The sequence below is a fragment of the Hemicordylus capensis genome, chromosome 2, assembly GCF_027244095.1.
Source record: "Hemicordylus capensis ecotype Gifberg chromosome 2, rHemCap1.1.pri, whole genome shotgun sequence".
NCBI classification, from domain to species: domain Eukaryota; kingdom Metazoa; phylum Chordata; class Lepidosauria; order Squamata; family Cordylidae; genus Hemicordylus; species Hemicordylus capensis.
Window position 1 is genome coordinate 309425756 of NC_069658.1, and position 15872 is coordinate 309441627.

General features: G+C 45.8%; 1 protein-coding gene and 1 long non-coding RNA gene across 6 annotated transcripts in view; one reads left to right on the forward strand and one right to left on the reverse strand.

The window, feature by feature from the left end:
* LOC128341719 (protein bicaudal D homolog 2-like) overlaps positions 1 to 15872 on the forward strand; it is a 314941-nt gene that overhangs the window by 58255 nt on the left and 240814 nt on the right. For all 5 annotated transcript variants that reach the window (XM_053288159.1, XM_053288165.1, XM_053288162.1 and 2 more), the window contains exon 2: positions 4058 to 4270. In XM_053288159.1, coding sequence (XP_053144134.1) covers positions 4058 to 4270 — 213 coding nt within the window. The remainder of the gene's footprint in view (positions 1 to 4057; positions 4271 to 15872) is intronic.
* LOC128341721 (uncharacterized) lies at positions 1238 to 8599 on the reverse strand. The gene is made up of 2 exons (XR_008314524.1): positions 8364 to 8599; positions 1238 to 2152 (listed from the first exon to the last, which is right to left on the reverse strand). It is a non-coding gene; the product is annotated as an uncharacterized LOC128341721 (long non-coding RNA).

Here is a 15872-nt window from a genome sequence, read left to right on the forward strand (position 1 = left end):
ACTGTGGGATGAAGACGTCATTATTTGTAACCTATAGATAAAAAATGCCTGCTCAGCTGAATAAGTTATTCTTCATTTTACTTTAAGTAGCTACTGAAGCTTTATTGTGGCTTAATAATAAATGTAATCCCATAAAAGAAGAATTTTAGTTCTTTAGGGAAGCAAACAATATGCGGACAGGTTGAGAACATATGTATATAGTTAGTCTGTGTGTGTATGTGTGTGTGTATATACACACACACACACACACCCCTCCCTTTTACCATTTATAGAGATCTTGGGTATTAGGCTTTTAAGCTGCTTTGTACAGTTGAAACTCATTCAACAACGATTTGCACAGATGGTGGTGGTCTGAAATGTGATGCTTTTTAATTTCCCTTGGGGCTGCACTGTGAAGCTGGTCAGAATTTCCTCAATGGGTGTTTTGACTCTCTGATTTTTCTGATTTGCTTATCTGAAACTGAATTCAATCTGATAGGAGCAATAAGTGAGTGCCTTGAATAAAAGATGGAAGAGACAGGTTCAATCATATGTTTCAATCCTGATTCATTCAATAATTACTGTTTCAGTAAATACCTCCTATTCAATATACCAAAGTAATGAAATCCTGAGGCTTACTGCTTGCATATTGGAAATAAATTTCCTTCTTTGATGACAGATATGGTCCGAAGGGCTAGGGCATAAATGGCCAATGGAAAACTGGATAGATGATTAACAGACATCTTGTGTGGAGGAGGAGGAAGAGATGCTTCTTTACCCTTGACCTGATTGAAAGCATAGCATTTATGTTGACAATTTTTTTCTTTCTGTGAAAACTTGTCTTTATAGGAAGTGGTATATTGAACATATCCATTCGCCTGATGGACCCAAATATTCATTAACTAGGCCCAGATCTATCTTGGAAGGCACTGTGCAAATATGCATCAGTAGTTCAAAGACAGCATTCATTAATCTCATTGACTGTAGTCCATCTGTTGAGCAGATTGTGACCAGAGTATGTCGTCTTACAAATTTAAACTCTTTGCTTTATACACATCTGTTGGTGAAGGCAGCTAAATGGGCTCCCTAAGAGCTAATTTCAGATTACTTTTAGCACCCCGTTTTGGATTGTTTGGAACATTCTTTAGCTGCTTACATTTGTTATTGCTCCTGTCAAGCCTGTGCTTTCATGCATTCCTACCAGCTAGGTAATAAAATCTATGAATATATTTAAAGAGATAAATAATAGCAAAGGCAGGCATATTATTATATTTTAATATTCTAGCCTTAGTGTTTCATTGAGACAACAAAAAAACCATTACACTTGCCTGGGAGTTAATTCATACATATGGTACTGATATAGGATGTTCTACTAAAACTTTAACTGGGGAGCGTGAGAGAGGTCCATAAGGAGCAAAACCTTTGTCCATACTTGTACTTCTTTTTTAATTGCCTGTTTTAAAGTCATTATTTCCCTCGCTGACTACAGCTTTGCCACCATTTTTTTATAGTGGAAAGGGCTTCTTCGCTGTGTGAGCCCAGCCAATTAGAGATCATATAGTGAATGTGATGGTATTGGCACCATATAGTCACCGAAGGCAAATGAAACCCTCACTTTGAATGGTGAGTGACAACAAACCCATTCTTATTGTACAGGCCACTTGTCCACAATTCCCTGTCTTACGCGGCTGCACTAGTGGTTTCACTGTCCACCAGTGGCTGGCTTGTTTCTGACTGGATGCACTGCTGTTGCTGGGTCTCCCCCTGCAGTTTGTGACCTCACGGAAGCCTGCCGACTGGTGTTACAGGCAGAGTCCTAGCAGGAGTTCTCCCTCAATCTTGGCATCACCTCCTTTTGCATTCACTCAGTGAAGTCTGCTGGCTGCAGACATTCCCCCCACCTGAGGCCCACACAAGTAATCCAGGAGGCCACTCCCTTGTACACTCCACCATCACCTTCCCAGTAGCAGGCATGCTGATGTGATCTCCAAGTGGCAAGGAAGTCTACCAGTTCCTAGGATCAGCAGACAGGAACGGAGACACATGAGTGCTTCTTTTATTCGCAGCATAGGGTAGTATTCTGCTTGGAAGTGAGAGAGATTGTCTTAAATCTCCACTCAGCCATGGATTCAACAGAAGGTCCTCAGTACCTCATCATGTCTCAGTCTTGTTTCTGTAAAATGGAAATCGCAGTGGGCTAATTGAGAAGGATGTTGTCAAGGCTAACAGGACTGTGAGGTAAATTGTTAAGTAATAATGGGTTTTAGTTAATATTCTTGTGAAAAACGTTATCTCTCCTAAACTAATAGGAGAGCTGGTCTTGTGGTAGCAAGGATGACTTGCCCCCTTAGCTAAGCAGGGTCCACCCTGGTTGCGTATGAATGGGAGACTACATATGTGAGCACTGTCTTTAAAGGGTGGAGCCGCTATGGGAAGAGCATCTAGGTTCCAAGTTCCCTCCCTGGCATCTCCAAGATAGGCTGAAAGAGATTCCTTCCTGCAACCTTGGATAAGCCGCTGCCAGTCTATGTAGACAATACTGAGCTAGATGGACCAATGCTCTGACTCAGTATATGGCAGCTTCCTATGTTCCTAAAGGGTGTCATTGCATATTATGTTTTCTATAATTTACAAACAAAATTGTTTTCGAAAGAACATGTATGTCATATGCCACAATACCTAGGGGCTAAGAAATGTCTTGGTTTACCAGCCGGACAAAACTCTTACTGGTCAGATGGTTCTTCAAGCTATGTTGGTATATGTGTTCTCTTGGGAAGAAGCGACAGCAGATTTCCATGTTATATAAATACAATCATATCTGTTTACCTGATAGTAAGCCCTATTTAATTAAATGAGACTTACTTCTGAGTAGACATGCATAAGATTGCATTGTAAGTACTATTCTTTCAATGAGTCTGATGTAAACAAGACACACACACACCACTTTGAAGCAACAATCCTCCAATCGGTGATGATGTTGGTGGTTGGTGGGAGGAACTTTTTTTAAAGTGGGGGTGCATGCAGCCATGGAGGAAAGCAGAGGGAGAGAAGGGGCAGCCTCCGTGACTGGGCCTTGCCTACAGGGAGAGCCTAGTTGCCAAGGCAAGTGTCCACCCTACAAAATGCTTTATCTGTAGCATCTATCCACAGTGGAGGTAAGGCAATCAGAGACATTAGCCTTGGTGATTGGGATCTCTCCCTATCTATCTATCTATCTATCTATCTATCTATCTATCTATCTATCTATCACATTTGTACACCACCCCAAACGTTCGTCACTGGGCGGTTAACAATAGCATAAAACAAGTTAAAATATATACAAAAACTTAAAACAATTTAACAATTAAAAAATCATCCACAAATTAAAACATTAAAATTTTAAAGAACTGAAAAACCTTGGGTGAAGAGGTGGGTTTTCTGGGCTCTCCATAGGCAGAGCCCAGACATGGAGGCAGCCTCTCGCTTCCTCTGCCTGTGTCCAACCTGGGGTGGGGGGTGGGGCCGGGCTATCTCCACGACTGAACTCTGCCTACAGGGAGAGCCTGGTCATAGATGCAAGTGCTTCTGACTTGCTTTCCTCCACTGCAGCTAGGCATGAGGGAGAAAAGCAGTTTGGAGGCACTTGCCTTGGCGATTGGGCTCTCCCCTCAGGTGGAGTCCAGTTGCGGAAGCAGCCCCTCCTTTCCCTCTGCTTTCCTTTCTCATGGCTTGGATTCCTCCATTGCAGTTTGTATCCAAGCCACAGAAGAAAGTAGGTGGGCTGCCTCCATGAATGACTTTCCTCCCCCCACCCCATGATAGCATGAGGATTGAGGCTGCAACATGCATTTACACTCATTTACACTCGTCTGACTTGATTTTGCACTCGTCACTGACGAGCGGATGAGTGCATTTCCCGAGCCCTGACCATATCTGAAGTACAGCAAATGTTCTGCTGCCTATTCATGGATTAGAATGCTTCTAGTGTGCTTCCTCGGCTTCTTAACCCATGTTTTTTCTGTGCAGTAAATAGTGCTGCCTGCAGATAATTTAACTGGAATTTTCTGCTTCAAAGACCTGCTTTCTAATTCCTTTACAGGCTTTTGGTCAGGCTCATACCAACCACAAGAAAGTAGCAGCCGATGGAGAGAGCAGGGAAGAGACCTTGATTCAGGAGTCTGCCACAAAGGAAGAGTACTACATGAAGAAAGTCATGGAACTGCAGACAGAACTAAGGCAGTTGAGGAATGTCCTTGCCAACACCCAGTCTGAAAATGAACGTCTGAATTCTGTGGCACAGGAGCTGAGAGAGGTAAGGGCTCTTGTGCAGCTTTGCCTGAAATTAAGAGTTTTGATGCTCTCATGTTACCCTTAGTTCATTTTCAGTGTTATTTACATGGTACGCTTTTCCTAAATTATATACATGGGGGCCTTTCAGTCCAGTAGGGTCCTCGAGGCTGCTCCTCAAGATGGTCTTACAAACATCAACATATAAATAAAATAAAAACAGCTTATTAAAAAAGGTTTATTAAAACCCAAGCCTATTATGTTAGCGGAGAGCTAATCATAATTTAACAAATAATTCTAAGTTATTTGAGCAACAGCAAAACTCCTTAAAAGATGAATAAGGCATACAGGGATGTTATTTTTCCTGAGCAGTCCATGAATATTTCTACGTGGATTGTTAAATGGATAGCAAATCTGGTTGATTTTAAAAGGGAATGGCAAAGAGGTATCTCATAATGAAGGAATGGTTCAAGTTCTTAAGCTACACACTACTCATAAAGCTGTAATTATCTCTAACCCTTGTTGGTTTCTAGTCTTTGAGTCTGTAATACACTTTTTGCTTAATTGTCCCCAACAAATAATTGATTGTATAGGTGAGCATAGTTCAAAGATACCTGCTGGCCATGGTGTGAGGAGGAGTATGTACACACCTCTCTTCTCTACCCAGCATGCTTTTTTGTTCCTGCATATAGTCACTTTGAAGTAGTACTGTAACTGAATGATTGGAGCAGTTCAGACATTCTGCCCTCCTCCAAACTATGCAGGGTGGAATGGTGCTCTGGTGTGCACTCCTCTTCATGTGATGGGTGGACTGGTATTGTCCAAATTGGCCAGAGTTTGTTTAATCTTCTTAGCTATCATGCCAGGTATGATTCAGGAATCCCTGGTTCAAATCTCACCTCTGCCATGAACTCATTAGTTAGATGTAGGGAAGCCATGCCCTTTCAGCCTCAGCACCCAGCCCCAATATGGGGATAATATTTACTTACCTTTTAGGGTATGGTAAGGATCACAGCAAATTAATACATGCGCTTTGAACACTTGAAAGCAGCAATCAAATGCTTAGTTTGTTCATTCAGTTTTTACATTGAGTAAAAAAATATCTTCTACTACTACTTTTTCCGCAGTTGTCTGAGTTCATCCTATATCCTGGGTTGTATTCCAAATCATGCCTCAGGAAAAAGGAAGAAGAATCCAAAACCTTTGCCCAATGTCTGGTAGTTAGGTAGGAGGTGCCAGGAAAACCCCAGTTCCTTCTGAGAGAGCTCTGCTATCTAATACATTCAGGCTGGTTTGCTGCTTACTCCCCCCACCCCCCGCCGTTCTCCTTGGTGGGCAACGCTGGGAGGGGAGTTTTTTGCTGATTGGCTTTTCTCGATCTAAGTTAAACAGTTTTCTTTACAATCAATTAGTCCTTTTGACTCCGCTTGTTTTCTCAGTTTGTTTTACTTTTGGTTTTGCCCTCTCCCCATTTCTATGGAGCCTGCTTATACAGGGGACCTCTTGGTAGACTCCCTATCTGCCGAAACCCCCTCCCCCCACCGAAAAAGGAATCCAGCAACCCAAAGCTCTGCAATCTCCACCCGCGCAGTGGCAAATGCTCACACCCATCTTCACCGACCGATTCAGGCAGCTTTTCCCTTGCCCTCGCCCGCCCCCCCCTTAAGTCTCTAGTGAGCCGGGTGCAGCTCCTACTCTGGTGGAGGCGGTGATTTTACCCAAAGAGGGCAGCCTAGAAGGCCAATTATCTCAAAAGAGAGGGCTCGAAATCCTCCGAATGCTGAGGCAGTTGCAAGAAAAGCAAAACACCACAGAACAACAGATCAAGCCTTCGGGGCATGCTGGAGCGAACGCCTCCCCCAGCAAGCTGTTTGCCGTCAGAGGCGTAACTAGGGAAAACGGCGCCCGGGGCAAGCACTGAAATTGCGCCCCCCCCTTCCGTGCCCCCCCACCGCCCCCCCAGCATATATCTGACTGACACACAAACAGAGGCATGTCTAGGGAAAATAGCGCCTAGGGCAAGCACTGAAATTGCACCCCTGTCCAAATATCTGACACTCATCTTTCAGATAACTTTACCATAATATCAGCTCAACAATACAAGTAAAGCTCATTGATCTCTTAATTAACAAATTATAACACTACAACTGCACCTTCCTTGCTTTCACTGATGCAAATTGGTCTATGATGTGATCAAAGTCAGTTTCTTCTCTTTCTGCACTCAGCAGAGCAAGGTCACAGAGTTTGCCTTGACCCATGGAGGCTGTTGATGTACATTCTCAATTTGAGAATGAGAGCAAGTAAGGGCAATGTACATGGACAGCCAAACACTTTTGCAAAAAGGCTGAAACTCCTTTTTGGAAAAGGGGATTGGTTTGGGGGTTTTTTTGGCACTGCCAAAAAAAAAAAATCATACAAAAAGGGTTTCTTCTTATTTCTAGCCAAAAGATTTTGACAGCCATGATCTGGGCTCTGCCCCAGAACCTGCTCTCAGTTAGGAAATCAGCCCTCAGACAGATTACAGAATAGCAGAGTGCTTCTGTGCATGCATAGCATGCATCACTACTAAGTAACAATCACCTGCCCCCTACATCTGGTTTAGCAGGCTTGGTGTTCAAATTAGGGGGATGCAACTGACAGTCAGTCACCTTAAGTGGCACAGCCAGGAAATGCTTGGCTAACAAGCAGAAGGTTGCTGGTTTGTATCCTCACTGGCATGTTTCCCAGACTATGGGAAACACCTATATCGGTCAGCAGCGAAATAGGAAGATGCTGAAAGGCATCATCTCACACTGCATGGGAGGAGGCAATGGTAAACCCCTCCTGTATTTTACCAAAAGAAAACCACACAGCTCTGTCTGCGCCAGGAGTTGAAATCGACTTGACGGCACACTTTGCCTTTACCTTTAACTGACAGTCAGGTTTGAGTTATGTGGCCCATTTAATTTTAGAGACAAGCCACTGTTATCACATGAGTGACGCCCAAAGAGATTTTTTACTTAGTGTGGCTTGGCTCACTTTCTTTAACTATCTGGGTGTTTTCTATTGAACTGATTATGCATTGTCCTGTAGATCTTGGGCATGATGCTCCTCCATTCATTCCCCTGCCAGAGTCTGATCCAAATGCAATGAAAATAATCTATTGAAGGTGTTGGTTTATGTACAGGGGATCTTATCTTAGCACAGGGACTGAACTTTATATGTTGGGTAACTTTCAGCTCTATGGTCTTAGCAATACCAATCTTGTACATGAAGGTCAAAAGATAGAACACGATGCACACAGCTTAAATCTAGCACTCCTACTGGATCTGGGCAGAAGGAATGGACTACAACGGAGGGTTAAATTGATACACTTTTCCAGCTTTATAAGAATCTGGAAGTGTCTGATGGAGCCCTATGATATCCTCTTGTCTTGGGTCTCCACCCCATTGGAATGTGGTCTGAGGTATAAAGTGGTGGTAAACATCCCTCCCACCTGAGAAATCTAATCTTACATTCAGGACTCTACCTGCTGACTCCAATATCTGAAATATTCCTTCCTCATACAACTTGGGAGGAGAGGAAAAAGGAGGAAGAGGGTGGGATTATGTAAGAATAAGCCTAAAGATGCTGAACAGTTATTAAAAATACAGCCCTGTAGGGGAAAGCAGGAGAAGCACTCCCTCAGCAGGAAGAAGCCCAGAGCTAAGGTTACTAATACTAGGAGGATGCAGGCAACCTCTGAATCACAAAAGCAAACATTTCAGTGGTTCATTTTTTGCACAACGTGCACACAGAGAGGCACAAACCCCTAAGACCCCTGAAGGCTGGCACAACATTCCTCCCTCTCTTGAAAGACTCTGTGTGTGTGTGTGTGGTTTTTTGTTTGTTTGTTTTTTAAACTGAACCCAAGCGACAAGAGAACGACTGACAAAGAAACAAATTGGGGAGCACCGATGCAAGGGGGAGGAAGAATAATAATCTACTCTTCATGAATCGAGCGGCAAACCAAACCAAACCTGGAACAGCTTAGAAAGGAGACTTTAAAGACAAAGCAAAACAATGAGCATTTGTCATCGCGTTATTGCACAGCCTTAGCAAATACGATTTCTTTAAAGTTATTTTAAAACCCGACCCACCTAGAATCTCCAGAGCCAAAGGCTGAGCAGGATGGAGAAGATCTTACTTTTGGGAATAGCCTGAGAGAAATAGCCACAGCAAGGAAGAGTTAAGGAGAATCAGAGGAGGGAGGCGCCACACAGAGGGGGCGGGGAGCGAGAAATAAAGCTTTGCTGAGAGCAAACACTCAGTGCAAACTGATTTCTTCCCGTGTCTGCCCAATCCCCTCCACCTTGAATTCTTTCCTTAATTATTTTGCACCAGCAAAACCAACAAAAAAACGTTCTCACATGCATTCACTCTGTCTGTAGCTAGGGTCATTCAGATGGAGAAGGCACGGAGCAGCAACAGAGAAAAAACGGAAGCATAACTCCTCCCGCCCCTTTGCTTGAAAGAGGCACAAATCTTTCTTAAAGCAGGAGAAAATGTTTCTCCAGGAACATTCCACCACTGAGTGGCGGGTGGGATGTCTCCAAGTGCATTTGGAGTCCTAACTCTGAGTATGTATAAAAAGATTTTACCAAACCCCGCCCCCCCCCCACTTGCTTCATTAAAAACGCAGCAGACAAAGATCTGACTCCAGCCAACTTATCTATTAGAAATGGGAACTTCGAAAAGTGCATGATCTCTCCTGTCCATATTCTTCCTCCCCTGGCAAGTTGCCCAGCATTGCATTACAATGGGCTTTTAAAATGTTTTACTTTTTACCTCGCCAGACTGAGGGGCTCCTTCCCTCCCCACCTTTGCATTCCCCACCCCTCTGCCTGCACCCCACATGCCATTTGCACTCACCACGACTTCCATACAATTTCCATGATCTGAATAATTGTCCAGATCTCTCACCGTGCTCCCAGTTGCTCACTCCCTGTCCTGCTCAGCAAAACCTCCCTCCACGTGTGCACAGTGCAGCCAGGCGATGAAACTGCACGGCAGGCAGCAGAATTAAGCAAGTAGGTCGTGACTCACGAGTAGACTAGTCACGACAATGAGGAGAAAGCCCCCAGCAGCTGCTCCCACCCTGTCCTCCTCAGCAAAACCAACCTCCACGTGTGCAGTGCAGCCGGCTCCCTCCCTGTCCTCTGCAACTCAACCAACTCTGCACAGTGCTGGGAAGGGAAGAACCGGCGGCAGCCTGCCTGCCAGGCGCCACTGTGCGAGGGAGTGTGGGTGTGGGTGCAACAGGTCTGCGGCTGCCTGGGCGCCCCGGAGACTCTGCCACAGTCGGGCGCGGCAGGGACCGCTCGTGGGGAGGGGGCGCCACGTGCTCCTTTGACTCCTTTGACTGAGTTTAAAGAAATTTTTATTTAAAAAGATTGGGGGGGATCGGCGGGGGGGCATGGGACTTTTTGGCGCCCCCCCATGTGACCAGCAGGAGTGGCGCCTGGGGCACATGCCCCCCCTGCCCCCCCTATCGTTATGCCTCTGTTTGCCGTCAGTGGCTTCTGTGACTTTTACCACCCGCCCTTCTTAGAGGGCTCCAGCGATTGATATTTACGGCGGTTTGGACAAGCGGTCTATGTATGCCCGTGATCACACGGACTGGCATACCACAGGGGGAGGGAGAACCCGGTTCGACGGTCACTCCCCCCGCATCCCAGCCAGCTGCTCTGAATACTGCCAGCCCTTTCACGCCTACAGAGGGGAGGTTACCTGAGCATCTCCCAGATCCTGCGCGGTCTGTGAGTATAATTCCTCTTGCTGAGGATCAACAGAACATGTAGCTTTCCCCTTCTTTTCAGTTGTGGCTTAAAGATTGTATATCACTCTGAGTTTGATTTCTGAGTTTAATTTAATGCCCACTGTTCATCAAAGGGCAATGCTCTGGCTCAATGAGAGGGATCGTTCCCCCAAATGAGAGGGGACTTCTTCCAAGGCTACCCAGGCATCTGCTTCCAAAAGACCTGCCTCTCCTACTCCTCCTTCCTCTTCCAGCTTTCCTCAAGAGGACCCTAACCTTCCTCTACCCAAATAACAGGCACCCCCCCACACCTAAGTCCTTTTCTCCTGTACCCACTCTTTGGGTACCAACCTACCCCTACAACACCTCCAGCCTCCACTTTCTCACTCCATGGACTCCTCTTCCTCACCAGATACAGAGGAAGGCAAACTATCACAGGAAAAGACCTCCTCCCAACAGACTAGTTCCTTCAGACCTTGCATTCATTCATGCATTCTTTTTCTATTTTACTCCTCCAAAAGGGCCCAGGGCGGTTTACACAGAGAAACAGCAAATAAATAAGATGGATCTGGAGAAGAGAGCTGGTCTTGTGGTGGCAGGACACAGATTGTCCCCTTTGCTAAGCAGGGTCTGCCCTGGTTTGCATTTGAATGGGAGACTACTTCATTTATTTATACGAGGGGCTTATATATTCAGACTTGATGTCTTATTGGCTAAGACATGGAGGGCTGTCAATGACGTCTCTCCAGAGTCCATTTCCAGGCTTAGATAATACAGTCCCATTCCATAATTTAAAACAAACAAACCTGTATACGTTACATGTTGATGTTATAGCCTCATTAGTGTCTTCCGTTGTAGATGCCCTAGTGGCACGATTGGTTTCATACACCCTCGTGAATAACAGGGGATGTACAACTGAAGATTCCAGAAGGTAGTTTGACCTCCTTTACACAAGGCACATGAGGGTGCTGCATTGGTTGTAAAGGCAGCCACGGACATCCCCGTCTTCACATGGGCCTTGGTGTTGAGGCTAGGAGCTGATACAGCTTGTCCCACCAAGAACAAACAACATAGGTAAGGTATTATAAGATATGAAGGCAACAGCCTTCATGGCTGCCTCTAGCCGAGAATGTATCCTGCACGCATCTAGCTCTATGGCAGCAGGGGTAGCTATGAGGCCCTGTCTCAGGTTACAAAGATGGAAAGTGTACCACTATTTCTAACGCTGGCATATTTTCCATTCTCTGGGATCAGACTCTTCGGAGATTCCCCGGACCCTGTATTGGTTGAGTCTAGGGACAAAAGGAAAAGGAAAAGAAACAAAACAAAAACAAACATTGCTGGTAGCCAGACAGTACAACTGTCTGGGCAAGTGTTTTCATCGAGCAATTTTCGTCCCTCCAGAGACCTTCAAAGGTACTCAGTCAACTCCCCTGAGAGCTCTGACCATTCGGTGACATCTCCATGGCGAAAGCAGGGCCAGCAACAAGGAAATAACAGGAACCAGGCCCAGGGACAACCACATCAGGATTCCTGCATGGAAGGAAACAATGACTCCTTCCTGCCGGAGGCCGGCTTCCGCCTTCTTGTGACATCATGGAGTCACTCGACATCAGATGCCTGGGTCCCAGAGTCGTAGCCCATGGTCTCTATACTTGCACCTCTTCACCCTGAAATCTGACAAAAAGGCGACAGAGGTATCTAGCGATACAACATCTGTTCCAGATTCAGGCCATCGAACCATCCCTACTCTGACACTTCCTCGGGATTTACTCCATCCTACTCCTAGTACCAGAGAAGGACAGCTCATGGAGGGCGGTCTAGACCTCAAGAGGCTGAATCTTTGCATACAAACGGACCCCTCTGGATAGAATCCTTCCACACAATCGGGGAAGCGGTTCGTAAACAGGAGGTTTTTTTGCTTCCATAAACCTCTTGGTGGCATACCTCCACATCCACATCCACCCATCCCCCGCAGATACTCTGTTTGCCTCTCCCACAGCCAGAATTGCCAGTACAAGCCATGCTGTTCGGTGTGTCCTCCACTACAAGAGTCTCCACCAAGTTTTGGGTAGCCATAATAGACAAAATGCAGGTGGAAACACTTTACTTCCTTCTGCATTTGGATGATCTCCGAATCCGTTTGGTGTCCCTCTCCTAAACCTGCAGTGAAGTGCATCACACACTACACTTTCTGAGCCCTACAGCTTCACAATCAATAACCAGAAAAGCCTCTTAGTCCCTCCCCGATCTCTTCTAGATGCGGGAGCCATCTTCGACACCCAGCTGGAAACTTCCCCACTAACCACAGAACGCCATAAGAAGATAGCAACATTAATCCTCTATCATCTAGAAACTCATCATTTTCCTCTGCTGACAAAGGCCAACAGTTTCTGAACTGGCAGGTCTCTCCTGCGATATGACGAGGCCTACTCCTCTCACTGCTAGACAGGATAGTTATTACTACAGACACAAGTCTAGCTGGATGGGGAACACACTACATCCATCAACCGACCCAGGGAGTGGGATCTCCCCACCAGATTTCATTGAGCTCAGTCCATTAGAACAGAGAGCCATATGTCTGGCCCTCAGAGAATTCAGCCACCCTATACTGAACCAACATGTGCTTATCACACAGACTACGTAGCAGCATAAACTCACAAGATGAATGAGGGAGGCACCAGGTCTTGCAGCAGGATGAGGGAATCCAAACTACTCCTCTTGGGCGGAAATTACCTAGCTTCGCTCGCAGCAGAATGCCCCAATGGGGCGACCTACCGACGACGGATTGACTAAATGCCCATTCCACAGACCCAGCAAAATGGTCACGGCACATAGAAGGCTTCCATTAGGCCATGACAAAGTTGGCCCTCCTAGTAGTGGACCTTTTTTGCATCAGCAACCTACCACCATTGGAACCATTGTTCGTCACCAGTTCTACCACTACCAGTTCGTCACCACTAGCGGATGCGACTGACATGCTCACTGCCCCCCCCCCCCCCGGTTTCCTGGCCTACTATAGGTTTTACTATACTCCTTATTGCTCCCCCTTGGCGTGATTCGCAGATCTAGTTTTTCTTTCTCTCCAGGAAACAGTGGCCTCTACCTCTTTGCTCAGAACTACTCTCTCAGGGCCTGGTGCTCCATCCGGAACAGACCTGGCACCAACTATACACATGGAGGGTGAGTGCGCCTTGCTGAATCGGGCAGGATACACAAGGAAGGTACAATCCACCATTTTGGCATCGAGAAGACCCTCCATGAACAGGCTCTATCAAGCCAGGTGGGATTCCTTTTTCCTGATGGGCCCGCAGAAAACTCCCTTCCTCTATCTCCTCAAGGGTGCCCAAGGTCCCATCATTTCCCCAAGGAGGCATAGGAGTGGGTCTTGGCCCCAACCCTTTCTGCAGACTAGTCTCCTATTGGCATCCACCCTACAATTGATAATCTTGGGCCTCACTCCCTTCACTCCTCACTTCAGACGGTTCCTAAAAGGGGCAACCAATCTTACTCCTCCACCTGTTCATATACTTCTACCTTGGGAATTCAACATGATCCTAAATGCCCGCATGCGCCACTCCTCCGAACCCCTCAGTAAGGCTTCCCTAAGGATTTGGTCGCACAAAGTACTGTTTTGGGTAGCCAGCTCCTTGGCACACAGGGTCTCTGACCTGGGCGCCCTCTCAGCATGCAAGAAACCTTGCTCTTTCACTGATGAGGCCGTCATCTTACAACTGGATCCCACCTTCGTTCCTAAGTGTAACTCCACACTCCACAGTTCAAAAGACGTTGTGTTACCATCGATTTACCCGGAGCCAAAACATCTCAAAGGAAAATGATAGGGCACACACTATACGTTCTCAGGGCACTTCGAAATTATCTGAATCGCCCAAGCCCCAGCGCAACTTGCCCGTTTTCTCTCTTTGTCTTCCTTCTCCATAAAAAATCCCTAGGACAAAGTCTCCCTAGGTGACCCTGGCCTAAGGGATCAGAGCCATAGTCCACCTGGTATACAAAACACTCAACCTCCCGACTCCAGGAGGAATCAAGGCTCATTCAACCTGCAGTGCCTGTACTTCGGCAGCTCTTTCAGCCAATGCTCCCTCTACTTCAGGGGTGGGGAACCTTGGCCCTCCAGCTGTTGTTGAACTACAACTCCCATCATCCCCAGCCACAATTATTGGTGGGAGTTGTAGTTCAACAACAGCTGGAGGGCCAAGGTTCCCCACCCCTGCTTTACTTCATCATTAGACAGCCTTTGGGCATCTATCTCTCCATTAGTTAAACACTACAGGGTATCATCATTCCCTTCCGCTCAAGTTGCCATGGCCCACATGGTACTACAGCAAGTAGTCTGATAGTCCGCTTTTCCCACCCTGTCTTTTTATATGGCTTGGGTATGTCCCAGGATATAGGATGAACTCAGACAACTGCAGAAAAAGAAACATTGGTCTTACCTATGAAGGGTTCTTTTTTGCAGTGTCTGAGTTCATCCGCCTCGCCTGTGGACTTCACTGCCATAAGGATGGGGGTACAGTTGTGGGAGGCAGTTTGCCTACTGTTTACTGCTTCTTCTTGTCTTTGCCTGCATCCTTCCTCATTCATTTGATTTCTCCTTTTAACCAGATCTGCTCTCTCTATCTACTTAGCACTGTTGAAGTTTTCATTTTATAGCTCTACAAGGACCTGGCTCTACAGTCTGGAACTGGGGTTTTCCTGGCACCTCCTACCTATCTACCGGACATTGGGCAAAGGTTTTGGATTCTACTTCCTGTCTCCTGAGGCATTATTTGGAATACAACCCAGGATATAGGATGAACTCAGACACTGCGAAAAAGAACCCTTCACAGGTAAGACCAATATTTCTATTTATATACCACTTTTCAACAAAATTTTCCAAGGCAATTTACACGAAGTAAAATAATAATAAAGAAAAATGTTTTTTTTTAAAATATATACAATACTAGGTACCATCCACAGTGACGCTTGTGGAAGGACTTCTTCCAATTGTGGTGCTCTGTAAAGTTCTACTACTGATAGAGGAGGAACCACCTAAATGCATATTGCACAAGAATAAGTACAAACATGGGCTTGTATGGCAGTTGCATTTCTTCATGCAACAATCATGCACTACAACCTTATGCTAGTGCAGGCCTGCTCAACTTAGGCCCCCCCAGCTGTTTTTGAACTAGAACTCCCATAATCCCCAGCCACAGTGGTCAACAGCTAGGGATTTTGGGAATTGTAGGCCAACATCTGCAGGAGGGCCGAAGTTGAGCAGGCCTGTGCTAGTGCAAGACTAGTCTCTGGATGCTGCCCACTAAATCCAGACTAGATGGTGGCATAATTGCACATTACAAAGCTTTCTGGATCTGCCATTTGAAACCCTATTGGACACCCTGTGTGTGTGGTGCATCTATCTGTTGAAATGTATCTTATTAGTAGGTATGTTTGCTATTCTCTTCATTCCTTTAAACTTCTGTGCATTTCAAAAGACAAATGTAGGAAAGTATTCACTTTCATTTTGATGAGTGCAATAGAAACACAAAAATATATAGCAGGGCAGCTCTGAAGTCGGAAGCTTACATCTTGTTACAGTGAGACCTTCTTTAAAGTTAAAGTGGCCCAGCAAAATGGAATTAGTCAACACTTAGCCTTTTTCTATATGAGGGTTTTCAGTATAAATTGCAGGGAGTAATCAAACGGGCTTCTCTACTCTGTCTTCTCAAGTGACAAGATTGCAGGGCTATTGTAAAGGGAACCAAGCTGTGTGTGTGTTGTGCTCTTTTTCTCTTTTCTTTTTTTGGTATTTGAGCAATGTTAGAAGGGAAAGCTGGTGTTCTTTCTCCCC